Consider the following 26,949-nt stretch of genomic DNA (forward strand, 5'->3'; position numbering starts at 1 on the left):
CTGTCTGACTGGAATTTTGTTTCCTTTGACTTGTATCTCTTGAATCTCCTGCCTCAACCCTCACCCCTCCAGCCCCTGGTAACAGCCATTCTATTCACTATTGGCATGAGTTCAACGTTAAAAATCTAAAAGATTCGCATTTATGTGAGATCATGTGGTATTTGTCTCTCTGGGACTGGCTTATTTCACTTATTTCACTTAACATGTCCTCCAAGTTCACCCAAACTGTTACAAATGATAGGCTTGCCTTCTTTTTAAAAGACTGAATAGTATTCCACTGTATGTATGTGTGTATATCTATCTATCTATCTATCTATCTATCTATCTATCTATCTACCACATTTTCTTTTTCTTCCTTTTTTTTTTTTATCATACTTTAAGTTCTAGGGTACATGTGCACAAAGTGCAGGTTTGTTACATATGTATCCATGTGCTATGTTGGGTATTGCACCCATTAACTCGTCATTTATATTAGGTATATCTCCTAATGCTATCCCTCCCCGCTCCCCCGACCCCATGCCAGGCCCCGGTGTGTGATGTTCCCTACCCTGTGTCCAAGTGTTCTCATTGTTCAATTCCCACCTATGAGTGAGAACATGCGGTGGTTGGTTTTCTGTCCTGCGACAGTTTGCTCAGAATGATGGTTTCCAGCTTCATCCATGTCCCTAAAAAGGACATGAACTCATCCTTTTTTATGGCTGCATATATGCCACATTGTCTTTATCCATTTATCTCATAACCTCTTAAAATCTTTTCTTCTTATTCTGATGATGACAACTTTAAAAAGGTTGATCTTGAGAATGTTAATGATGGAGCAGAATTTAAGCAAATCCAAGTGTGTCTGTTTATTTATCTATCTTTTAAAGGCTTCCTCACTTGGAAATAATAATAACTCATTAGTTATGAGCACTAATCTGTGATCACCTGCCAGATGCTAGCCTAAAAGAGCCAGGTATTGCAGATGCAAGGATGAGTGGAGCCTGAGCTGGTCCCTTGAGTGGTTCATAGTCTAGACACACAGGCACTCTTCAGTAGTATAGATACATTTTAAATGTCATTTTCCTTTCAAGAAAGAGTAATCAATAAGGACAATCCCTGTTATATGTTCCCTTTACCCTACAGGAGTTTTTCCCACTTACTGCTTATCTTCCTGTCCTTGAAATTCTCATTTTTGTTATCCACAATAATAAAGTTTCCTGGTTCTCCTACTTCTCTAACCACGTTGTCTCCTTTAGCCTAATAAAATGAAGGCATTCCTCAAAGCTAATTGCTTACTTAAAAAAAAAAAAAACACACACACACACAAGGACAAAATAAAGGTATTTTCAAGATCAAGAAAGTTTACTACCAACAGATCCCACCAGGAGAAATCTAAAGGTTATACTTTAGTTGAAACAATAATGACCCAGGATACAAGATCTGAAACTCGGGAAGAAAATAGTAGTAAATACATGGTAAGTAAACAAACACTGATATATAAAACAACAATAATAAATTGGGGGAGTGGTGAATTTGGGGAATCAGGTTGTGCTAAACAATGAACATATCTTACAGGGAATAGAAAAGAGGGAACACTCACTCTGAAGCTTAGATAATCCTGATGTCAATATTGCACAAGAAAAACACTAGAAAGGAAAATTATAGGCCAATTCAAGAATACAAATGTAAAATTCTTAAACTAGTAGTAAACTGAATTTAGCAATTTATTTTAAAAACATTATCAATGTAATCTATTATATTAACACAGTAAAGGAGAAATACCAAATGAAAATGTCATCAAATACAATCAATGTGTGCAACAGATGAAGAAACTGCATTTAGTAAAACCCAATAATCAATCATGATCGGAACTAAACAAAACAAACAAAAAACCCAAACTAGCAAGCCAAAAGTGGAAGAAAACGTCTTCACTTTGATAAAGGGTATATACAAAGATCATACTTAATGGTGACATGTTCAGAGCTATCTTTCTATCATCAGGAATAAGATAAGTAGGCTATTATCACTGGTTCTATTCAATAGTGTTCTAAAAGTTGCAGCCAATATAGTAAAGGAAAAGCATTGAAAGATTTAAGAATTGGAAAGTTAGAAAGAAAACGATCAATATTTCAAGGTGGTTATTTGTATATAAAAAATCCCAGGTAAATTATCAGAATTTATAAGAGTAAATTCAATATTAAAGGAAAAAAGTCATCTATATTTCCCATAAACCAGCAACCATCATTTAGAAAATATATATTAAGACATACCATTTAAATAACAACAACAAAAATAAAACACATACAGTATTTGGGAAGAAATATAACAAAAGATTGTGTTAACCACTATAAGGAAAATTATAAATCTTTCAATAAGGAAGACTTTAGCAGATACAAATATATACCAGGTTCTTGGATAAAAGACTCAACCATGATAATGTCAACTTCCATGAAATTACATTCTGATTTAACATAATACCACTGAAATCCCAGCAAAAGTGGTTTTTGTTTTGTTTTGCAGAAACATGATAAGCTGATTCTAAAGTTTACATGGAAGAAATAAGGACCAAGAAGAGTCGGAAGGAGTAATTTTCACAGAAGCAGAAACCAAAGGTCCCATCATAAAGGTATGAAAAAACAAAAAAAAACCCGCTCAATCTCACTGGTATTCAAAGACATTAAAACCACAATGAGATCTCCCAACACACCCATCAGATGGGCAATTATTCGTTTTTTTTAACTTGCAGTGCCTATTTTTAGGGTGTAGAAAAGTAAGGATGCCCACATACTGCTGGTTAAAATGAAAACTGGTACAATCACTTTGGGAAACAGTTCAGCATTACCTATTAAAGTTGAACAAGAAACAATGTGCTTATTCTACCACCTACCCATTTTACTGCTGGGAACAAACCCTAGAGCAGCAGTTCTCAAACGTTTTGGTCTCAGGACACCTTTTACACTCTTACAAATAATTGCAGACCCTCCAAAAGCTTCTTTGTTGATATGGGTTATATTTATTGGTAGTTACTGTATTAGGTATGAAAATTGAGAAAAAGAATTAGACATGAGAACATAAAGTACACAGTCTATCAGCCATCAGAACAACGGCATCATCACATGCCACCCAGCCTCTGGAAAATGCCACCATATGCTTGTGAGAGGATGAAGGTGAAAAAGGAAAATGGTAGTTTAGTATTATGAAAATAATTTTGACCTCTCAAACTCCTTGCAACGGCCTCAAGGAGCCCCAGTTCTTTTTTTTTTTTTTTCATGTGTATGTGTCTTTATTCTTAAAATGAAAAGAAAAATCGTTTACAAAAACATAGTTTATTAATGCTGATTAATAGTAAATGCTGATAAATTAAAAATATATGATAAAAAAGAAGTTAAGATTGGAAAAATGTTAGAGAATATTTCAATTAAAATTCTCATTGCAAATAATATAAATCTGTTATGAATTTGCTTCTGGGGAAAATGGGAAGGTATTTGAGAAAACCGGGTTAAGACATGGAAAACCAGAGCCGTGATGACTGGGTTTTACTAAGAACCATAAACTACAAAGTAGAGGAGCCCCAGTTCTTGAATCAACTTTGAGAACCACTGCCCAAGAGAAATTCTTGCATGTGTGCACCAGACATGTATAAGGATGTTCATAGCTATACTGTACATGATACAAAAACCTAGAAAGAACCGCAGACCCATTAATTGGTATATTCATTCTATGAACTACTACACAGCCATAAAAAGTAATAAATTAGTCATATCTGACAATATAACTGAATTTTGAGCAACAGAAGTAAATCATAAAAAAATATATTCAGCTTTAATAAAAAGTTCAAAAAGAGGCAAAACCTAATGAAGTATTGGTGAGGAATATGTCATAGGCTGTAAAACTAATGAGAAGTAAGAGAATGAGTAACATCAAATGCAGAAAAAGTAAATGTTCCCTGAATAGCAGGCACGGGGATACACAGGAGGCTTCTAAAGTACTGGGAGGCTCTAGTTCTTTGGCTGAGTAGTGGGCACATGGGTATTTATTTTATTCACGTTTTATACGTTTTGTACGTAAACAGAATTCCAAAACTCAAAATTAAAAAATAGTAAACCAAAACAAAACAAAAATGAAAAGACTAGAAAGTCACTTTTAAATGGCAAAAACCGCAATTACTTTTGCACCAACCTATTAACTTAATACCTATAGAAGAAACCACAAAGGAATGGGTAATTTTGAATATATTCAAAAACTGAAAAAAAAGTAAAAGTGACATAAACAAGAAAAGCCCAGACCAATATTAAAACTCATACTAATAAAAAAATGTTTAAACTACAAATGGATATAAATGCATGAAAATAATTTACCCTTATTAGCAATCAAAAGCAAACTAAAACAACCATCAGTTAAGAAATAACAACACTAAATATGAGTAAGGGTGTGGTAAGACTAACATTCTCCTACAAGCTGGCAGGAATGAATATGGGTGCAACTTCCATGTAGGAAGTTTAGCACATATGACCAAAGGCCTGAAAAATATAAACACTCTTAAAACCAATAATTCAATTTCTGAACATGAATCTTAAGGAAATAATCTGAACTACTGCACACACAAAACAACTGTATTAAATGAAACTGGAAAGAATTTAAATGTCCATAAAGGGACTATCTAAGACAAAAGATAAAAAAACTATTATTTATAGAACCAAATATTGAATGGCTATATACAATGTTGTTTACTTCATAAATATGGAGAAATAAAATCATGTCAATAAAAATGTATTTTATAACACACAAAATTATATCTAGAATAGTTTTTTTTTTTTTTTTTTTTTGAGATGGAGTCTTGCTCTGTTGCCCAGGGTGGAGTGCAGTGGTGCGATCTCTGCTCACTGCAAGCTCCACCTCCTGGGTTCATGCCATTCTCCTGCCTCAGCCTCCCGACTAGCTGGGACTACAGGCGCCCACTACCACGGGGTTTCACTGTGTTAGCCAGGATGGTGTCGATCTCCTGACCTCGTAATCCACCTGCCTCAGCCTCCCAAAGTGCTGGGATTACAGGCGTGGGCCACCGCGCCTAGCCCAGAATAGTCTTCTAACTTTGTTTTCTTAAATGTATAGAAAAAAGACTGTAGGCCGGGTGCAATGGCTCACGCCTGTAATCCCAACACTTTGGGAGGCTGAGGCAGGCGAATCACCTGAGGTCAGGAGTTTGAGACCAGCCTGACCAACATGGAGAAACGCCGTCTCTACTAAAAATACAAAATTAGCTGGGCACGGTGGAGCATGCCTGTAATCCCAGCTACTCAGGAGGCTGAGGCAGGACAATCGTTTGAACCTGGGAGGTGGAGGCTGTGGTGAGCCGACATTGTGCCATTGCACTCCAGCCTGGGCAACGAGTGAAATTCCATCTCAAAAAAAAAAGAAAAAAGACCGTAAACAATGTATCCACTGTTATCACACCTATCTCTGAATGGTGACTTTATGGGGGTTTCTTCAGATATTTTTGGTATGACCTAAATTAATTTAAATAAATTCATATACTTGTAAAGCCAGACAACAAACCTAATTACAAAACCCATAAACCGCTCAATGGCTCTCCATATTAACTAAAGTACAAACACATCACTTTGGTGCCCAAGGCTCTCTACACTGTATTTCCACTGTATTTGGCCATGTGTGCTTACCCTCCTTAAGGTTATCAAAGTAGACTTCCTACTGCTTCTGAACATGCCCCATACTTTTTTTTTTTTTTTTTTTTCTTGAGACGGAGTCTCGCTCTGTCACCCAGGCTGAAGTGCAGTGGCCGGATCTCAGCTCACTGCAGGCTCCGCCTCCTGGGTTCATGCCATTCTCCTGCCTCAGCCTCCCGAGTAGCTGGGACTACAGGCGCCGCCACCTCGCCCGGCTAGTTTTTTGTATTTTTTTTAGTAGAGACGGGGTTTCACCGTGTTAGCCAGGATGGTCTCGATCTCTTGACCTCGTGATCTGCCCGTCTCGGCCTCCCAAAGTGCTGGGATTACAGGCTTGAGCCACCGCGCCCGGCCGCCCCATACCTTTTGACCTCAGTGCCTCAGTTCAGACTATTCAATCTGCCTGGATCACCTTCTCTACCTGGCTGAGTTCTACCATCTTCCAAAGTTCATGAGAAACACCACCTTTTTAATGGATGTTTTTCAACTCTGTGCTAAACTAGTCACCCCATCCAGATGTTATTTCTCTCTTTGATTTCTACATAAAATATTTCAGCACCATTACTCTTTATATAATTTGCCTTAATTTTAATAGCTATCTTTGTTTTAATGCCTCTACCAGGTTGTAGTAGTTTGAGAAGCGGCTCTATCCTTCCTCTGCTCTTTCTCTAATACTGATACACTGCTTCCCAGAATTAGGCATATAATGAGTACTTAAGGAACTTAATAAATTATTGTCACAAGAGATTAGTCTCTTTTCTTGGGCATGAGAAAGAGGAAGAAAGAATGGGAAACATTTCTCATTTGAGACTCAGCATGGAATTTCTCAGAAACAATAAGGAAATAAGTATCATAATTACGGGCTAATATTTTATTCTTTTTGCCAGCTAAAAATCTATACATAATGATAACTTCGTTTCTATGGACACAGAACTGCTTGGCATTCCTAAGAACCTACCTCCAAAAGCATTTCTGGAATACAGTTTGTGCTTGAAGTGACACACTTGGAGAAAATAAATATTTTCCTTTCATCAACTTTGCTTAAGTCTGCCTTAAGCCTCTTCTGAAACCAAATACTGTTAATGACAATAGAAAGGGTGAAAGAAAAAGAAGGAAAGTGGATGTTCTAAACACCTGAGTTAATTTCTAAAAGCAAATTCTAAGGGGGAAAACACAGGCAAACTAAAAAAAAAAAACCAAAAAAACACCCCTTTTATTATCACTTTCCAATTCTACCTTTATCTGTTGCCATATTCCAGGAAACAACTGAAACCTTAAGGTAAGAAGGTCTTCAAAAGCTTCTATTTTCTTTTTCCATGCAAATCTTTAAAATCGGACTAATCTTTTTATGTACATATTTAAGTATTGCTATATTCATTCAGTAAGTATATATTGAGAACTGTCCTGGGCATACAGAGGTGAGTAAGACACACAAGGCCTCTGCTCTAAATGTCTATAGGCTGCTAGAGAACCCATGTACATTCTACTGGAGAAAATGAAAAACATACAAACCAATGAACAAGATAATTACACATTACGATAAGGGCTGTAAAGCAGAGAAAATAAACAAGACACGGAGACATTCAATAATCAGTGAAGGCCTCTCAGATACATTTAAACACTGAAGAGAAAAAAGGACCAAGCCATGCGCAATACCTGGGTAAAATCTTCCCAAGCAAAGACAAGTGGAAAGGTCCGAGAGGGAAACAGCCCCATTCTGTTTAAGGAACACAAACAAGGCAGTGTGGCTAGCTGTGGTTTTTCAAACTGGCGGTCACATTTTAAATTGCGATGTTAAGTTTGTGGGTAATTGCATTTTTTAAAAGGAAGTCAAATAGAAAAAATACATCAGAGAGTCACATGTTTTCAGAAGTATTCTTTTTTTTTTTTTTTTTTTTTTTTGAGGCAGAGTCTCACTCTGTCGACCGGGATGGAGTACTGTGGCCGGATCTCAGCTCACTGCAAGCTCCGCCTCCCGGGTTCACGCCATTCTCCTGCCTTAGCCTCCCGAGTAGCTGGGACTACAGGCGCCCGCCACCTCGCCCGGCTAGTTTTTGTATTTTTTAGTAGAGACGGGGTTTCACCGTGTTAGCCAGGATGGTCTCGATCTCCTGACCTCGTGATCCGCCCGTCTCGGCCTCCCAAAGTGCTGGGATTACAGGCTTGAGCCACCGCGCCCGGCCTTCAGAAGTATTCTTTAATGAACTTTTGCTTCAGTTATGTGAGTGTGCCCATGTTTGTACTGGGTTGCAACATATAACATGTATCTTACTTTGAACCCTGGTCAAATCTGCACTAAGCAAGCAGAGTAGTAACAGATGACGATAGGGGGTGGAGGGCTGGCAAGAGCCAGATCACACATGGCCTTGAATTATAGGCCACCATAAAGAATTGAGATTTTATTCTAAACACAGTTGGAAAGGCACTGAAGGGTTTCAAGCTGGAGAGCGACATGATCTAATCCGACATCAGGGTATTGCCAAAAGATTACTGTAGTGAAAATCAGAAGACATGAACACCAGTCCTGGCCTAGCCAATAACATCAGGGATTTTGAGCAAATCTCTTAATCTCTCTAGACCTTTCTTCATTTTAAAAACGAGAAGGTTGCCCCAAGATGACCTTTAAGATTTTGTTTATTGCCTAATTTCTGCCTGTATTCTGCTTCCTCCCTTCGGCATAAATAAATGACTATCGGGGTGTTACTAGCTCATTAGGTCTAATTCTGAGTTACTTCTTAAAATATTATAAACCATGTATTAACTGCTATAATAGTTACATTTCTGTAGAAAGCAATTGAAGAATAATCTCTATTGGAACCAGCTATATTATTAGAAGTGGGAACTCTGGGTGAAAAGTGAATCAAGTGCTTTTGCAACTCTCCGGAACAAAGTTTGGGGTGTGAAGAAAATTGGCAAGGAGGTATGAAAAGATTTACTGACAAGCATTTGAAACCGATTTCCAGATTTGTTCTGTCATCAACTGATGTATAATCTAGGATGGTTTAAAGTTGCAGGGAACCTCTGCTAAATACTAGCCAAGATGTAGAAGCTTCACTCCTTTCACAGTAACTAAAATGACAACTGAGGCAAAATATTCACGGAGAGTCTACTATATGTTAAGACATGCTAGATGGTTTGATATATGTTTTTTTTAAAAATTTAATCCTACTATATTATTTGCACTTCATAGATATGAAAACAGGGGCTCTGAATAGACAAGCTATTTAGTGGCAGGGTCAGGATTATAATCAATCTTAAGGTAGGTAACATATAAATCCTTATTTAATTCCATATTTACAATAAGTTATTCCATATGTTTTACAAAATTACTGTACAGGTATTAAATATTCAGTTAAGTACCTGACAACTCAAGTATCTGTGACATCTGAACACAGAATGTTCGACCAATAAATCAATTCTGGACTCATAGGTACTTTGCAAGATACAGTTTGGGATAAGAACTTGTTCCAGCACTGGACGGCCTATTCTGTGGGTAGCATGCTGGGTTGTATGAAAGCGAGATCAAGCAAAATATCCAAGGAATTTGTATACCCAATTAAGTACACATCAATAGTATTATGGCAGTTTCCAGGTACATTTTCTCTAGTGTTGTTGGTGAAAGGCCAGCAGTGGAACCGTGGACTGGACAATGTCACCCGTCTTGTGGGCCTAACAAGTATCCTGCAAGTTCCATAAACACGAGGACATGCTAAAAACTTAACCGATTTCCAACTTACATTAACCCTTTAAAGGGAGCATGGGACACACCACTTGACCATTTGAAGCAGTGCACACGGCTTGTCATGGAGAGGAAAACCTTTGAGACGTGCCCAGCATCATTCTTGTGAGGGTCGAAAGGGTCCCTAACACCTCCCACAAATACACTCACAAACACGCCAGCAAAGTTGGGGATGCTCACTGCACACCTTCCTTAACACCCGGAACAGAGTACCCACCTGTCACATACTCAGCTTCGAACCTCCGCCGGGTCTCAGAGATGAGCTTGGCTTTATTCTGGGCGTGATTCTGGATGGGAGACATGACCGGACCTTAGATACTACTTCCATCAACCCGTTTACCCTCAACCCAGCCCACCTGCACACGAGCGCTCGGTCCCCCGGCCTTAGAGGCGGCTTCCGGGTCCGGGGGGCCAGCGGCGGTGCAATAGGCTCCTCACCTCGGCCATGATCACGGTCGTGGAAGTGATTGCAGTTGTCGCCGTCGCCCGTTCTATCTTCGCCAACCGAGTATCTCATCAACCGCGAGTCCCGCCCAGAGGTAGACAGAGAAGGGTGGGAGGGGGAGGCGGTCGCGTGACACCGGAAGGCGGACAGAAGTGCCGCCGCACCGCCCAATCCAATGCGGACGCCTGGGTCTGGAGGCGGGACCAGGCCCTCAGCCTAGGTCCCATTCGATTCTCGTCCGGCCTCGCCCCGCGACATCCCCCGCACTGCGGTCCCGCCCCCGCCAGCCGGGAGATCGCCGGCGCTTCCCCTGCGGAGCTCCGCCCTAGAGAGCTTGCGGGCTATTTGCTTTCACAACATTCCCCAGGGCCCCGCCTCCTTAGCCTCCCTTGGCAACCGTCTCCTGGCTGGCTTCTAGGCTCCGCCTCCTCTGCGTTCGACGCAGCCTCCGCCCGGCCTCCCAGGATGCAGCGCGCTGGCGGGAGGTTTGGAGCCCATGGATACTGTATCCGCGTGGGGCATCCGGTATGTTGCCGCTGCGTTGAGGTAGGATGAGGCTGGCAAGTCTTCCCTTCCCGGGACTTTGCAGATGGGGCAGTGGGGCAGGATTTCCTCCCCCTTGTGCCCGCATTGCGCCGAGACCTGGGTCTGCCATTCCTTGGAATTATAATTGGATTTTAAGTGCTACATTCGGGGGTTATTTCTCTTGAAGCTTTTTTTCATCCCTTCAGTATCCTTCCAACTTGGAGTGTGAGATGCTTAATGAGCAAAATTAAATCCTTATTTAATTACATATTTACAATAAGTTATTCCGTATGTTTTACAAAATTACTGTACAGCTATTAAATATTCAGTTAAGTACCTGACAACTCAAGTATCTGTGACGTCTGGACACAGAATGTTCAACCAATAAATCAATTCTGGACTCACAGGTACTTTGCGAGATACTGTTTGGGATAAGAACTTGTTCCAGCATCGGAGGGCCTATTCTGTGGGTAGCATGCTTGATGAGATGCTTAATGAGCAAAATATCTGTGAAATCTTTAATCGTTATATAAAGTTAAATGATAAAAGCGTCTTTCGGCTTATTAATTAAGGTAGTTGTTCTCAGCCGGGGGGCGGGGGGATATGGGGGGCGGTTGCCCAGGGGACCTTTGGCAACGTCTGGAGACATTTTTAGTCGCCACTGCTGGGGGCCGGGGGCAAAAGAGATGATCACTGGCTTCTAGTGGATAGAGACCAGGGACGCTGCCAAACATCCTGCGGTGTACATGAAAATTCACAACGGTTATCCAGCCCATAATGTCAATAGTGTCAAGGTTGAGAAAGATTTCGAATTAAAGGGACCGGAACAAATTTTGTTCGTCAGTTAAAAACGATTGAAAGAAAATAGTTGCGCATACAATATTGCCTTTTTTAAAGTTGGAAGATACTGAAAACTACAAACAAGTTGAAAGAATAGTCCCCCATATTTCCATCAACCGTAGTCATCCATGACAGAATGGCATGTTAGCATCTTTTGTCCTAGACTTTTAAATATATTTACACTTTTGGGAAAAAATGAACACATGTGGTGTCTAAACGTTGTTTGACTACATCCTTAAAAGATATTTCAGATATAACTAAAGTCTCCTTCTACCTCTACTCACCTATCCTGGACACTTCCTTGTTCAGAATCAACAGTCATTCAGAATTTGGCATGAAATGTTTACAGTTTTACATTTTTTATTTTGGATCATACTGCCTGGGTTTAAATCCTGGCTCTGTCACTTCTTATCTGTAAGCCTTTGAGAAGATCCTGAAACTCCATGCTTCAGTTTCTCCATCTATAAAATGGGATAGTAACAGTGCCTGTGTCATAAGGATGTTGTGAGGAAGAAATGAGTTAATTGAAAGTGCTTAGAACAGTACCTGGCACTGTTTCTTCAGGAAAAAAAAAATATAGTACATGGCACTATTTCTTGAGAAAGCACTCAGGGAATGTAGCCATTGTAGGTAAATAGAACATATATAATGCTGTTTTATTTGTTTTAATTTATGTAAATATACTGCAGTGTACATTTGTCTGCAACTTAATTTTTAATTCATTTTATTTTTGAAATCTAACCATGATTTTATATATATATATGCGTATACATATACATATACATATAGATAGATAGATCTAATTCGTTCCTTTTAACTCTCCTATGATAGTCCATCTGTACTCATTCCCCTATTGGTGTTCACTGAGGTTTGTACTTTTTTTATATTGCAAATATCAGCACAGTGAGCATTCTAGAGCAATGTATTCATTCATATGTGGGATTATGTCTCTGGGTTTTTATCTACAAATGAAACTACTGGACATACGCATTTCAGTTGACTGCCAAATTACCTTCAGGGTCATCGCTCCCTTTTATTTAAGTACTCATAATTTTCTTCTAATTGTTAGCTCTTTTTCCAGTCTGATCTCACTCACATCTTTAACACTGTCACCAGGATCTTTATAACTCAAAAGTACAGTCCTGTGATTTCTGTTTTTGAAGTCTTTCAGTGGTTTCTCATTACTTATATGAGAAATTTAGAAGTCTTTAATATGACATAAAAATCTTCTTTAATGTAGTCTTCCCAAATTCTCTAATTTAGTTGATCGCCATTCTCCCACATTTACTCACATTTCAGGTATATTAGATAATGTTGAAAAAGGTGAGATCAATTCTGTATAGGGCCCAATAAATAACTTACGTAGGGAGAAAAAAGCTTTTAACGGTGGCCCTATTTTGTAGGAATGTTAATTTACTTTGGTTAACAATGTCATATGTCTTGGAAAAACAATATCTATCATTATTATCTTCATAAAATTATGTTCAGTGTTTTTAGGTGCCATTTTAGTTGGGTGTCTTAATTCTACTTTTTTCCCAAGGATACTTTCTCTTGGTCACAATTGATATGGTTTCTTAGACTTTTTGGATGTCATCTGCTCTTCTAGGATAATCTGGAACCACACTGATAGTTTATTTGAAGAATTATCACATTTATAGGGCCAAAATGATTTATGAGCATTTAAAGAGAATGAACAACATGGTTTATTAAGTGGGGGTGGGGAACAGTAAAGAATAGATGAGGATAATAATTTTATTGCCAGCCTACTATTGTTGTGTTAGCATATGCTTGTATATATTATCATTTTTCTAGTATACACACACATCTGTTTTATTTTATATATAAAATAGATACAGTCAACTTTGATGTATGGTAATATAGAACAGGAAAAGCTCAAATTGATTATGTAGTATTTTATAAATAATCTGCTTTCTGGTCTCCACACCCTGCCCTGCCACCCTGCCCCACACCGCCATCCCTAGTTACTTCTTCTGTATCTTCTGCAGCCACTGTTACAATGTTAAGTAAAAAGTCAAATAACCCATAGGCTAGAGTAGTAAACCTGGCGCCCTGATAATCAGGGTTTAAAATAGTGAGGGGTTGCTTATAATTGGACTAAGAACCTCTAAACTGAACATTGGTTTGATTTGTTTCCAGATATGTTTCTATTTTTTAAAAAATGCCAGTTATTTCATGGCCTGCAGGTTTTATGAACATATGCCAAGAACTTTAAAAATAGACGTTGCAGCAGCAATACTTAATATCTAGTCTCTTAGCAGTTACACCTCAATAAAGCTGGGAAAAAAGTTAAAATTCATTTTAGCAACGAATTAAATTTTAATGATTGAGTATTAATTAGATATAATAAACAGCAAACATTAAAAACAAACGAGATTAGAAACATGTTGCATTAGTATAAAATATAGTGGGTATGCACATATATGTAAATTCAATAAGTCTTGCAAAAACTTTTCACTCAATAGTCATTTATGTTTTTAGATCAGTTTAAGTTCATGAGAATAAGTTTGCTTTTTGCCTGGAGATCATATTGAAAGCAGGTTGAATTAGGATTATACAACAGAGTTTTGAATGCCATGCTAAGCTTCATAGCAATGGTTTGCAAGCTTTTTTTCTCTACACCATTCATATGTTCAATACACAGTGTTTAGCATCTGTTTTTCCAGGTAGTAATTCAAGAATCATAGGTCTATTGAGAAAGGCAAGGGACATGCAAGCTTTTGGATTAGGGGGTGGACAGTGACAGGATCAAGTGTATGTTTTAGAACAATTAACTGATGTATTAAATAGCATAAATGAGTTGATGTTTTGGAGGGAAGAGAGATTAGATTAAGGAAGACTAAGAAGCTTTTACCTCAGCCTGAGAGATCACAGACTGAACTATAGTAGTGGCAACTGGAACAGAGAGTTGGAAGTTAGATGTTTCTAACTTAGGGAACTTGATGATAACATTTAAAGAACAAAAGTAAGGGGCCTAACTTTCCTAAATTCTGACCATTTTATAATCAGATTTTCCTTACTCCTATCATACTTAAGTTATTGGTAAGTGAATCAGAGCACTGTACTGATTAAATATTAGTTGTGATATTTAACATTAAAATAATAAAATTCATACAGAGGTGATTTTTGTTTGCTTTTGATGTTAAGAAATCTGAAAAACTTTGACTAGGTAGTAAAAGATGATGAATTCTTAGAGCTTTACCTCAGAATGTGTAATTTTCATGCTTTTCCTTTCTAGAAATCTAGGAAACCTGACATGGGACCTTTGGTAAATACATTGTTATTCATACATTTTGATGGAATATAACTAATACATTTATTTTCTCTAAACTATAGTGTCATAAGTAAACGCCACACCTTTGATTTACCTACCCTATCTTCTTTACTGATGAAGCTGAAACTACTTTGTGATGGCTGTTGTCCCAGATCTTTCTGTTAATTGCCTAACAACAAACCAGTAAGCCAATGACTTCTTTTTTCTTCTTTATGTACCTGTTTTTATTGACACATTGTAATTGTATATATCTAGAGAGTACAGTTTGATGTTTTGATACATACATATATAGTATAATGGTCAAGTCAGGGTATTTAGTGTATCCTTCCCTCATGAATGTATCCTTTCTTCCTGGTCAGAACATTCAAAAACCAGTAGTTATTTTGTAATAAGTAATAAATTATACCTTACTGTTAACTATTTTTACCCTACTGTGCAATGGGACACTAGAACATATTCCTCCTATCTAATTGTAACTTTCTACCCTTTGAGCAACCCCTCCCCATCCTCCCATCCTCTCTCCTTTCCCCAGTCTCTGATAACCGGTATTCTACTCTCTGCTTCTATGATAGCAACTCTTTTTAAAAGAATTTTAGATTTCAGATATTAGTGAGATCATGCGGTATTTGTCTTTTTGTGACTGGCTTATTTCACTTAACATGATGTCTTCCAAGTCCGTACATGTTGTTACACATGACAGGATTTCATTTAATTTTGTGGTTGTATTAATAGTATTCCATACTATGCACCAAAAATTGGTATATACACCAAGTTTTTTAATCCATTGATTTGTTGTTGAACACTTGGGTAGATTCCATATTTTGACTGTTGTAAATAGTGCTGAATAAACATAGGGGTGCAGACATCTCTTTGACATTGATTTCATTCCTTTGGATATAGACCCAGTAGTGGGATTCTGGATCATATGGTAGTTCTATTTTTAGTTTTCTGAGAAGCTTCCATACTGTCTTCATAGTGGCTATACTAATTTACATTCCTACCAGCAGTGTGTAAGTGTTCCTTTTTCTCCACGTGCTTGCCAACCTTTGTTATCCTTTGTCTTTTTAATAATTGCCATTCTAACTGGAATTAGATGGTATCTCATTGTGGTTTTGATTTGTGTCTCCCTGATGATTAGTGATATTGAGCTTTTTTTTTGTATACCTTTTGACCATTTGTGTGTCTTCTTTTGAGATATGTCTATTAAGTTATTTTGTCCATTTAAAAAATTGGGATATTGCTGTTCTTTATATATTCTGATATAAATCCCCTGTCAGATGTATAGTTTGCAAATGTTTTCTTACATTTTGTGGGTCATCTCCTTACTTTTTTTTTTTTTTTTTTGGCTGTGCAAAAACTTTTCAGTTTGATGTAATCTCATTTATCTCCTTTTGCTTTTGCTGACTATGCTTTTGAGATCTTATTTAAAAAATCCTTGCCCAGCCCAGTGTCATAAAGTGTTTCCCCTGTGTTTTGTTCTGGTAGTGTAATAATTTCAGGTTTACATTTAAGTCTTTAATCCATTTTGAGTTGATTTTTTATATGGTGAGAGATAGGAGTCTGGTCTCTGCATGTGGATATCCAGTTTCCCATCACCGCCATTTATTGAACAGACTGTCATTTCCCCAATATGTGGTTCTTGGCACCTTTGTCAAAAATTAGTTGGTTGTAGGTGCATGAATTTATTTATGGCCTCTCCATTGTGTTCCATTGGTCCATGTGTCTGTTTTTATGTCAGTACCATGATGTTTCAGTTAATGTAGCTTTGTAGTATATTGTGAAGTCAGATAGTATGATGCTTTTAAGTTTGTTCGTTTTGCTCAGTATTGCTTTGGCTGTTAGGGGTCTTTTGTGGTCCCATATGAATTTCAGGCTTGTTTTTTTCTATTTCTGTGAAGAATGTCATTGATATTTTGCTAGACATTGCACTAAGTCTGTAGATTGCTTTGGGTAGTATGGCCATTGTAACAGTATTAATTCTACCACTCCATGAGCATGGGATCTTTCCATTAGTTTGTGTCATCTTAATTTTTTTATCAGTATGTTGTAGTTTTCATTGTAGAGATCGTTTTGACCTTTTTGGTTAACTTTATTTCTAGTTATCTTTTTTTTTTGTAGCTTTTGTAAATGGAATTGTTTTCTTGATTTCTTTTTCAGGTAGTTCGCTTATTAACATATAGAAATGCTGCTGATTTTTGTATCCTGTGACTTTACTGAATTTATTAGTTCTAACAGTTTTTTGGTGGAGTCTTTAGGGTTTTCTTTGTATAAGATTATGGCATCTGCAAACAAGGACAGTTTTACATTCTCCTTTCCGATTTGGATGTCTTTTATTTCTTTCTCTTGCCTAATTGTTTTGGCTAGGATTTCTTGTATGCAGTATATAGAAGACTGAATAAAGAGAGATCAACAACTTTTTTTATACGTGTGTTCAATATTGAGGATATTCTTTTGTCCTTTATTTTACTGATTATTTCAAGTTGCCTTTCTTATAATGAGTTTGTTCGGAATAAGGGAATGCATGCCAGGGCAGAGTGGTAGTTAAAAGTGTAGACTCTGGAGTCAGAAGGCCCCTTTTCCAAACTAGCACCATTGCTGATTACTATTAACTGTGGATTAGTGTTGTAACCTTGGAAAATTTTCTTATCTTCTTTAAAATAAGGCTTTCTTGCTTAAAAGGTGGAATAATAAGAGTACTTACTTTAAGAGAATAGTTATTAAAATTAAATAATGCATGTATTGTACCTGCCATATAATAAGCTTGAATGATTGATAACTATTGTTTAATTCTTGTGTTCATTATAATAAATTGTGTTAATCCTCCATTTTTTTCCTAATTTGAATAAGAATAGTGACTTCGTTGGGTCATACAAATGCATACAAATGCATTGCCTTTGTAAACTAAGATTTATTTGTATTAATCCTATGGAGATCTTTTAAAGCCTTGTTATAGCATCTCCTATTTTTATTCCTGGGATTTCTTCTTTGTCTTAGAGCATGTATAGGCTCCTGTCTCTAGAAAGCAGAAGTCCAATTGCCTGGGCTGTGGGAGAAGTATAATTGAAAATCACCGTATTTGGGGAGAGTGAGTTACAAGACAAGTAAACCACTAATTGAATTGTCATTCTAAAGGGGCTAAGGCAGAGAGTGGGAAGCCACATTAGAGTTGTTAGGTTTGAAACAGAGAAGTATAACCCTTAAGCAATTTTCTGAGCCAGAACAAATATCTGAAGTCACTTTTAATAGAGCATCTAAAGCTTTAAATATATGCTGCTAATACATTCAGTTATCTTTTTTGATATGGTTATTTGTATTCTTAGCAAACTTTTTTAAAGGGTCTAGAGAAATAGTATTTACGATTTTTTTTGATACGTATGATATTGTCAAAATAGTATAAAAAGCTTAAAATGTTTACTTAATAAAATGTATAGTTACCTATGTTGTAGTTCTCTAACAGAAGCGTGTTTTCTTTTCAACTTTTCCTACTTCATGGCAGTTTTTCCTCATTTCTTTTTTAGGTTTCGAAACATCAACTGGAATCAATTTGCATTTGAAAATTAGATCAGCACAAAGACTTGATATTGTGGAATGACTAGCAAACAAGCAATGTCATCTAACAAACAAGAAAGGCTCTTGTGTTATAATGGGCAAGTCCTTGTTTTCCAGTTGTCTAAAGGAAATTTTGCAGATAAAGAGCCTACAAAAACACCCATATTACATGTCAGAAGAATGGTATTTGACAGAGGAACAGAAGTATTTGTTCAGAAGTCCACTGGATTTTTTACCATAAAGGAAGAAAACTCTCATTTAAAAATCATGTGTTGCAACTGTGTGTCAGATTTCAGAACTGGAATTAACCTCCCTTACATTGTGATACAAAACAATAAAAAGAATAATGTTTTTGAATATTTTTTACTGATCCTTCACAGTACCAATAAATTTGAAATGCGTTTGAGTTTTAAACTAGGCTATGAGATGAAGGATGGCCTAAGGGTCCTTAATGGCCCTTTAATTTTATGGAAGCATGTCAAAACATTCTTCTTTATCTCTTCTCAAACTGGCAAAGTTGCTAGTGTGTCAGGTAACTTTTCCTCTATTCAGTGGGCAGGGGAGATTGAAAATTTAGGTATGGTTTTATTGGGACTAAAGGAATGTTGTTTATCTGAGGAAGAATGTACTCAAGAGCCTTCAGAATCAGATTATGCAGTTTGGAATACCAAATTTTGTGTATATTCTCTTGAAAGTCAAGAAGTATTAAGTGATACATACATTATTCCTCCTGCTTATAGCAGTGTGGTGACTTGTGTACATATTTGTGCAACTGAGATCATCAACAACCAGTTAAGAATATCTCTCATTGCCCTTACTCGAAGGAATCAGCTGATTTCATTTCAGAATGGAACTCCTAAAAGTGTGTGCCAGCTTCCATTTGGAGATCCTTGTGCAGTTCAACTTATGGATTCAGGTGGAGGAAACCTCTTTTTCGTTGTATCCTTTATGTCCAATAATGCTTGTGCTGTATGGAAAGAGAACTTTCAGGTACAACACTTATTGTGATAATAATTCAGTTGGTGGTCTCAGACCTTTTAAACATGTCTGTACTTCATAGAGTTTATTCTGGAGTCTTATTATTTAAGTCAATTTTCAGTTCTGTACTTGAAGTAATGTATATTACATTGTTCTTTTTTCTTAAAGTTACCTGAATACAACCTGATGGTGTTTTTTTGTCTTGCCATTTTGAGTCATAAAGCCTTTGAGTTGTTTGGAAATGTGTAAATATGTATGTAACTGTAATTATGTATTTACTTTCCTGTTAGTATAACTTTCTAATTTTTATTAATATAGTAGATGTGCATTTTTACTTACAATAAGATTATTAGTGATTTGACTAGATAGATAAGCCTTCCTGGAAAATTTGAATCAGTCTTTCATGTTTTTATTTTTTATTTTTTATATATTTTTTTGAGACAGGGTCTCGCTTTGTTACCCAGGCCGGAAGTGCAGTGGCGTGATCTCGGCTCGCTGCAGCCTCCGCCTCCTGGATTCAAGTGGTTCTCTTGCCTCAGCCTCCCGAGTAGCTGGGATTACAGGCATGTGCTACCACGCCTGGCTAATTTTTATATTTTTAATAGAGATGGGGTTTCACCATGTTGGCTAGGCTGGTTTCAAACTCCTGGCTTCAAGTGATCCGCCTGTCTCGGCCTCCCAAAGTGCTGGGATTACAGGCATGAGCCACCATGCCAGGCCAACTTTTTAAACATTGATATTTATCTGTTTAAATTTACTGACCTCTGATTCATTTCTGAAAGTGAAATATAGAGAAATTCCTAGAAATCTGGAGAGACAAGTAATTGTTCTCCAGAGACAAGTGGTAAGCATTACTTTTTTAAAAAACTTGCTCAGAGATTTTATTATGTTATATTTTGAAATGCAGAACTGACCTTTGAGCAAGTATTCCCTTTTAAAGTAAGTTTGGAAATTGCTCTAACACATTTACTGGTATTGAGTGTTAAATAACAGGTAAAAAGGCACAGAAAACCAATAGGAAATTAGAGTTTTGTAACTGAGTGTCTCCACCAATAATATTTCTCTGACTGTTTTTTTTGGGTAATGTTGCATCCTTCTGGCTTAAAATGTATTCAGTTATGTGATTTGAAGTGTTTACGAATTAAGACAAATCATTACTAGTTAGAAATGTCTCTTCCAAAAGTAGTACACTGTACAATTTTTAGTTTTTGTGCTACTTAGGAGAAAAAAGCAGATATTGCCTTATTTTGTGTGCCCTGTCCATTTCATTAGAAGCTCAATGAAAATTTTTATCATATTGTCACCTCTATATGGAATACTGTTAAATGTTTTAGAAAGTTTGAAATTCATTTTTAAATGTGAATCATTATTGTTTGTGTATAATGTTTGTGTGGGGGGAGGAATGTCAAGTTGGAATTGTGAATCAGGCTTTGCCTTACCAAGTACTTTTATATTAATAGGGATTATTTTGAATCTCTGTAATACATATGTATCCTCCATAATACATAGAGAATACAAAAGGAAAATAATTTGAAAGCTATCCTATTTTATTTTGAAAACAATCTTTTAAAAGCACATTATACATTTATTTGAAAGTTCTTTGGAATTGTCTTTTTCTATTCTCTTTTCCTTTAGAGAAATGGTAGGGGGAAAACATCTGGTGTACTCGATAGTCTTTTACTGTGGTCAAGGTAATAGAATAGAATGAACACACTTAACCGGGGTTTGAATCCCAACTGAGTCACTTACTGGTGTTACCTTAAGGAATGTAATTCTTGTGAACTCATTTTCCTCCTTTATGAAATTTGGGATCATCCTGACTCTGAGGGGAGAATTAAGTCAAATGACATTATAAAGTGTCTTGCACAGAGCTTGGCACACAGGAGGAACTTAGTAAGTAGCAGGTATTACTCTGTTATGTGACTGTTAGACAAAAGTCAGGGCTGTCCTCAGTTATTTGCACCTACCCAAGATCCCCTGTTCACCTAGATAAGGAAAAAACAATTCCTTTATATATCATTCATTGTAGTACTCACTCTCTTGAAGTGGGTCTCCTGCTTGGACCCTGTAAAGCTTTGCCACTAACATGTTACCCAAGGCAGGAGACTGCATCATTCCCTGTAGGTGGACCTATAACTGCTGCTTCCCTGACCCGAAGTTGTGTTCTAGGGCACTCTCTCTACAATGGACCACTATCTTTTCCACACATTGCTTCCCTGAGTCCCTACTGACTTACCCCCTAAGTTGCTTCTTCAGGAATTCTGTACTGCTAACCTGCTCTCAAATGCCCTGTTTTAAAAACTCTGGAATTCACCCTGATATCTACAAGTAAGTGCTTCAAAGTTGCCTCTAACCCTACCACTTTGGCCATATTCAGGTCCTGCTTCTATCTTGGTATTACATTTATACTCAACTTCTTAAAAAAAAAGGGAAATGTTAGTTTAGGGTAAAATATTCAGTTACTTTAAAAACAGAAATAAGGCTGGGCACGATGGCTCACACCTGTAATCCCAGCATTTCAGGCTGCCGAGGCAGGCAGATCACTTGAGGCCAGGAGTTCAAGAGCAGCTTGGCCAACATGGTGCATGCCTGTAGTCCCAGCTACTCAGGAGGCTGAGGCATGAGAATCGCTTGAACCTGTGAGGTGGAGGTTGCAGTGAGCTGAGATCGCCCTGCTGCACTCCAGCCTGGTTGACAGAGCAAGATCTGTCTCCAAAAAAAAAAAAGCAGAAATAAGAGCTAAGAATCTAGAAATAAAGTGGGAGTAGAAATAATTATGCCAAAAACCCAGGTTAAGAGAAGTAATTACACTTGAACAATTACATTTAGTTTTAACAGTTAAGACAAAAAAATAAATATGGTGGGTTTTACAACTGAAAGTAACATACTACAAGGGAAAATATTTTTTCTAACATTAAGTTCTGAGAAGAATTTACTGTTTGTGATATTTTGTAAAAGGTTTTGAGTAATAAGATGAATACCTTATTAAATAATAAGGTGGATCTTTGATAGCAGTTTTCCCCCAAAATAGAAAGCGATAGAAGCCGTCTTCCTTTGGGTTGGCTATGGATCCATCCATCCATCTATCCTTTTATTACCTCATTCCAAGAAGGAATTAAGCCAGCTTACAAAGACAGGTAAAATACAAACAAGCATAAATTAGAGTAAATAATGAAAATCCAGGTTAGTGTTTTCCCAGATCAACGCTTCATGAAAGCCCAAGGTATGATGTTTAATGTGGTAATAGGACTGGAAACAGAGGTGAATCTAAAGGAATACATGATTAGCTTTTTTCTTCTTCGGCTTTCTCTCTTGAGTAGAAATTGTCTCTGCAAGTTTTGACAAGAAACTATGTGGCAGGCATTTCAAAATTGAGATCATAGGCAGGGTGTGGTGGCCCACGTTGGTAATCCCAGTGCTTTAGGAGGCCAAGGTAGGAGAATTGCTTGAGGCCTGGAGTTTGAGACCAGCCTGGGCAACAGTGAGACGCCCATCTGTACAAAAAATTAAAAAATTAGCTGGGCGTGGTGGCATATGCCTGTAGTCCCAGCTACTTGGGAGGCCGAGGTGGGAGGACTGTTAGAGCCCAGGAGTTCAAGGCTGTAGTGAGCTGTAATTGTGCCACTGCACTCCAGCCAGGGCAACAGAATGGGACCCTGTCTCAAAAAAAAATCCGTCTGTCAATAAAATTGAGGTCATTGTCAAGTATACCAGAAGCATAGCTATTGGTGTGTTGTCGATAGAGGTTAATGTGTTCTGGTGCTGTGATGTCTAATATGGTAGCCACTATCCAGATGTAGTTATTCAACATTTGAAATGTGGCTAGTCTGAATTAAAACATGTTATAAATGTCAACTATCCAATTTCAAAGATGAATAGAAATGGTAACATCTCTCAATTTTTTAATGATTACATTGAATTGAAATGACAATATTTTAGATATATTGTGTTAGATATATTAAAATTTCATTTTTTTACTGCTGCCAGAAAATTTAAAATTATATGCCTTGTATTTGGGGCTCGCTTACCTTTCTATTGGATGGCACTGTTCTAGAGCTATAGATTGCAAATATGTGTGTGCACACATGCATGCATACATAGTTCTGTGCTGTTTTCTTGCCAAACACATTCTTATTACTAATGTGTCTTCCCATAGTCCATTATACTCCATGATACTGGTGGGAGAAAGGGAGGATATGGGTTTACAGATAAACTGTCTCTCTGCACAAGTGAAGAATCAACTTTGGAAATTAGCCTTGTAGGGGAAGATTAATATTTGGGTATGTGGGTTGAAGAGCCTTACTTTCATTCTTGCTGTAATGAGAGCTACCCTCCTGTATCATCTAGATGATGTATCTGTGCTCCTGGAATTCTGAGAAGGGGTTTTAGCTTTTTTGTCTCAGGGAGAAGGGGGATTTGATCCTCATGGTGTTAGTTTTCCCTGGGACCAATCTTGAGGCTTTCAGCTATATGTACCTTTAAGAAGTTGTCTTCTATTTTAAACGTGAGGTCTCGGGTTCTGATATAAACTGACCAAATCATTCCATGAGGCTAGGACGGTTCTGGCTGTTCCACTCTTAGGACCCCTCACCTGTGTACCCGATACTAGCTGTGTTGCCTTCCACACCCACATCAGGGTTTAAGGTTTTAAGCTCATCTTGATTCTACTATAGGTGAGTTTGCATTAAGAGCTCTTAAGGTGTCTACTAGTACTGTCTGGTTTCCTAACGCAACTGAATTCCTTGGGTAATTTGTCTGATCATAAATATATATCCACTAAGAGTTATGGGAATGAGGGTCTTCCTTAAATTAGCTGTGTGAAAGAAAGAATCTTCACTAGAGTTTGACTCATGATAAATGTTAGAATTTCCAAAGGTTTAGTCATGAAAAGTGTTAGAACTTAGAGATTACAATAAAATTTTAATATAGAAATCAAGAACGTGACAGTCCCTGGACAAACCTGAATAAAATATTAAATCTAAGTACCTTGCTGTTTATAAAGTTGTTATAACTCTTATATTTTCTCATCCCCTAATATCTTTATTTTTAGTTTTTGCTATTTTCATTACTCATTTATAAGATTGAATTTTACAAATTACAACTACATGAAACAAAAGGACTTAATTTGTGTTATTTCACATTTGATTTTTTTCTTGTCTATTCCTCCTATAATGCTCCCTTTCTTTTAGGTTGCTGCTAAGTGGGAAAAACTTAGCTTAGTACTGATAGATGACTTTATTGGAAGTGGAACTGAACAAGTACTCCTACTTTTTAAGGACTCCTTGAACTCAGATTGCCTGACGTCATTTAAAATAACGGATCTTGGAAAAATAAACTATTCAGTAAGTTCTATTTACTTATTATATGGTATTTTAAGAACCATTTTAGAAAACTTAAGTGCTCAAAAGCTTTGACCTATCATTTAAATATTTGTGGTTTTATACTTAAAATTTTGAACTTTAAAAATATATAGATTGAATCTTTTAAATATAGACATTGAATCTCCTTTCAACAAATGTTACACAAATTGACCATGCTTTTGATATAAATTTGAATTATAGTACATTTGGTGATCACTTAAGTGATGGCAATACTATAAATTAACTTTATTCTTGCTTCTGAAAATCACATTTTATCCCAGTAAATATAATATTGGATTAAATAAGGAATAAAATGAAGCAAAACTGCTTTAGTAAAGGAAGTAACAGCTCACAATATCTTGAGATCTTGGACATAAGGGAAATTATGCCCCTGGAGTTTCAAATCAATAAAAAAATCTCTCAAAGCCTCAGTTTTCTCATTAGTAAAAATAGCATAATTTACTTTTTCTCCAGTTATGGAATTTTAGGATTTTTTAAAAAGCTAATGAGAGCCCAGGAATTCAAGGCTGCAGTGAGCTATGATTATTATGTTGCACTTCAACCTCGGTGTCGGAGCAAGACACTGTCTCTTAAATAAATAAGTGGAAAAATGTTTACTCTTTAAAAAGAAAGCTAACCAGCTGATACTTTTTAAAGCAGTACATAAATATTAGGTGGTAGTAGTAGGAATCGTAATAATTTTTTTCTAGTTACAAGAAGATGATGGGGAAAATATATAGTTTGCCTTTGTGTGTTTTTTTTTTTTTTTTTGGGAGACTGAGTCTTGCTCTGTCATGCCCAGGCTGGAATGTAGTGGTGCAATGTCAGCTCACTGCAACCTCCACCCCCAGCTACTTGGGATTACAGGTGCGTGCCACTATGCCCGGCTAATTTTTTGTGTTTTTAGTAGAAACAGGGTTTCACCATGTTGGTCAGGCTGGTGTTGAACTCCTGACCTCAGGTGATCTGCCCACCTCGGCCTCCCAAAGTGCTGGGATTACAGGCGTGAGCCACCGCGTGCAGCCTATAGTTTGCCTTTTATAAAATAGTGTATAGCACGGGAAACTGTTCTGACTGGATATACTTTAATTGTGTTTTGTTTTATGAATTTTCAATTATTTCAAAATTTCAGTCTTAGTGTATTTATTTATTTATTTATTTATTTATTTATTTATTTATTAGAGTGAACCATCGGATTGCAATGAAGATGACTTATTTGAAGACAAACAAGAGAATCGTTACCTGGTGGTTCCACCTCTAGAAACAGGACTGAAAGTTGGTGTCTGTTTGCTTCTTTTGCTTTTCGATTAGTGTTATTCTAAATGAAGGAAAGAACGTTGAAAGAAAGGTCCTTAAAGTGTAAGCAACTTGGTGCTTGGAGAAAAATGGTATTTTAAAGGATCTTTATCTTTTTGACACCTGTGTACAAACTATTATGATACTACTTATAAATGTATCGTCTAAACATGATACCTTTTTTGTAGTAAGACTATATAGATTTAATAAGCCTCATGAGAGAAAATAGAAGCAACTCACTTTTGAAAACACGTTCTTTCCGGGATCAGTATACCACAGTATCTTTTTAGAGTAGCAGTGAATATGATAAATCATAATACATTCCAGACACAAACAATTTACTCTCATATTTTCCATAAGAAGTTCCCTAAAAGAGTTTTTTGTTTTTGATTTTTCCCAAGTGTACCAAGGTAATGCACATTCCCTGTAAAATACTGAGGCTTTGCAAATAAATGTCAAAACAAAACAAAACAAAGCTAATGATTGTCTGTGATTCCACTTCTTTGAAATAACCAATTTTAACACTTTGGCATGTATATTCTTGCAGATTTTTAAATGAATTTATGCAAATTTACATAGAAATGTGATTATAAGATGTATGTTCTTTTGTAAGCTGCCTTTTTTGTTTATAGCATTTTCAAATATACAGAAACATTCCAAGAATACAGTGATTATCTCTGTATCCCCACATACATTCAACTCTTGTTACTTTTAAAAATCTTGTTGGCCTCATTTGTTTGTGTTTGTGTGTGTGTGTATATATTTTTGTAGAACCATTTAAAAGTTGCAAATGTTATATTTCACTCATAGGTATTTCAGCAGGAATCTCCTAAAAATAAGGATGTTCTCCTCATGCAACTACAATACCATTTTCAAAGTTAGAAAATTATTAATGATCTCTTAATCTTATTTGCTATCTTGTCCATATTCAAATATATTTAGTTATCACAAAAATGTTTTTATAACTGTTTTTTCCAGGATCCAATCAATCAAAGTTTTTACTCGCATTTGATTATATCTCTTATTGGTCTTTTTATCTAGAATAATTCCCCTTTTCCCCTTTTAAAAATTATGCTAAAGAGGAGGCCATGCTAGTTGTGTCCTCTCTTTTGGATTTGTCTCTTTTCTTGCTGTGTTATTGAACTTTTTCCTCTTTGCCTAGGATTGGAAAACTTTTTCTGGAAAGGGCCAGGTGGCAAATATTTATACTTTGCAGGTTGTTTTAAAATTATTTTGCAACTATTTCATTATTAGAGTGAGTT

The 26,949-nt window shown here is 36.7% G+C and overlaps 2 protein-coding genes across 3 annotated transcripts in view; one reads left to right on the forward strand and one right to left on the reverse strand.

Moving 5' to 3' along the window:
- The window catches only part of MOSPD2 (motile sperm domain containing 2), a 49,749-nt gene extending 39,751 nt beyond the window's left edge, over positions 1-9,998 (reverse strand). For both annotated transcript variants that reach the window (XM_023198968.1, XM_023198969.1), the window contains exons 1-2: positions 9,841-9,998; positions 9,620-9,689 (exon numbers count right to left, since the gene is read on the reverse strand). In XM_023198968.1, coding sequence (XP_023054736.1) covers positions 9,620-9,689; positions 9,841-9,849 — 79 coding nt within the window. In that variant the 5' untranslated portion in view covers positions 9,850-9,998. The remainder of the gene's footprint in view (positions 1-9,619; positions 9,690-9,840) is intronic.
- Positions 9,999-10,309: 311 nt separating this feature from the next.
- The window catches only part of FANCB (FA complementation group B), a 28,758-nt gene continuing 12,118 nt past the window's right edge, over positions 10,310-26,949 (forward strand). The window contains exons 1-5 of the mRNA XM_023199051.1: positions 10,310-10,393; positions 14,567-14,687; positions 18,023-19,043; positions 24,221-24,373; positions 25,574-25,666. Coding sequence (XP_023054819.1) covers positions 18,093-19,043; positions 24,221-24,373; positions 25,574-25,666 — 1,197 coding nt within the window. The 5' untranslated portion in view covers positions 10,310-10,393; positions 14,567-14,687; positions 18,023-18,092. The remainder of the gene's footprint in view (positions 10,394-14,566; positions 14,688-18,022; positions 19,044-24,220; positions 24,374-25,573; positions 25,667-26,949) is intronic.

This window comes from Piliocolobus tephrosceles, chromosome Y, assembly GCF_002776525.5.
Source record: "Piliocolobus tephrosceles isolate RC106 chromosome Y, ASM277652v3, whole genome shotgun sequence".
Taxonomy (NCBI): Eukaryota; Metazoa; Chordata; class Mammalia; order Primates; family Cercopithecidae; genus Piliocolobus; species Piliocolobus tephrosceles.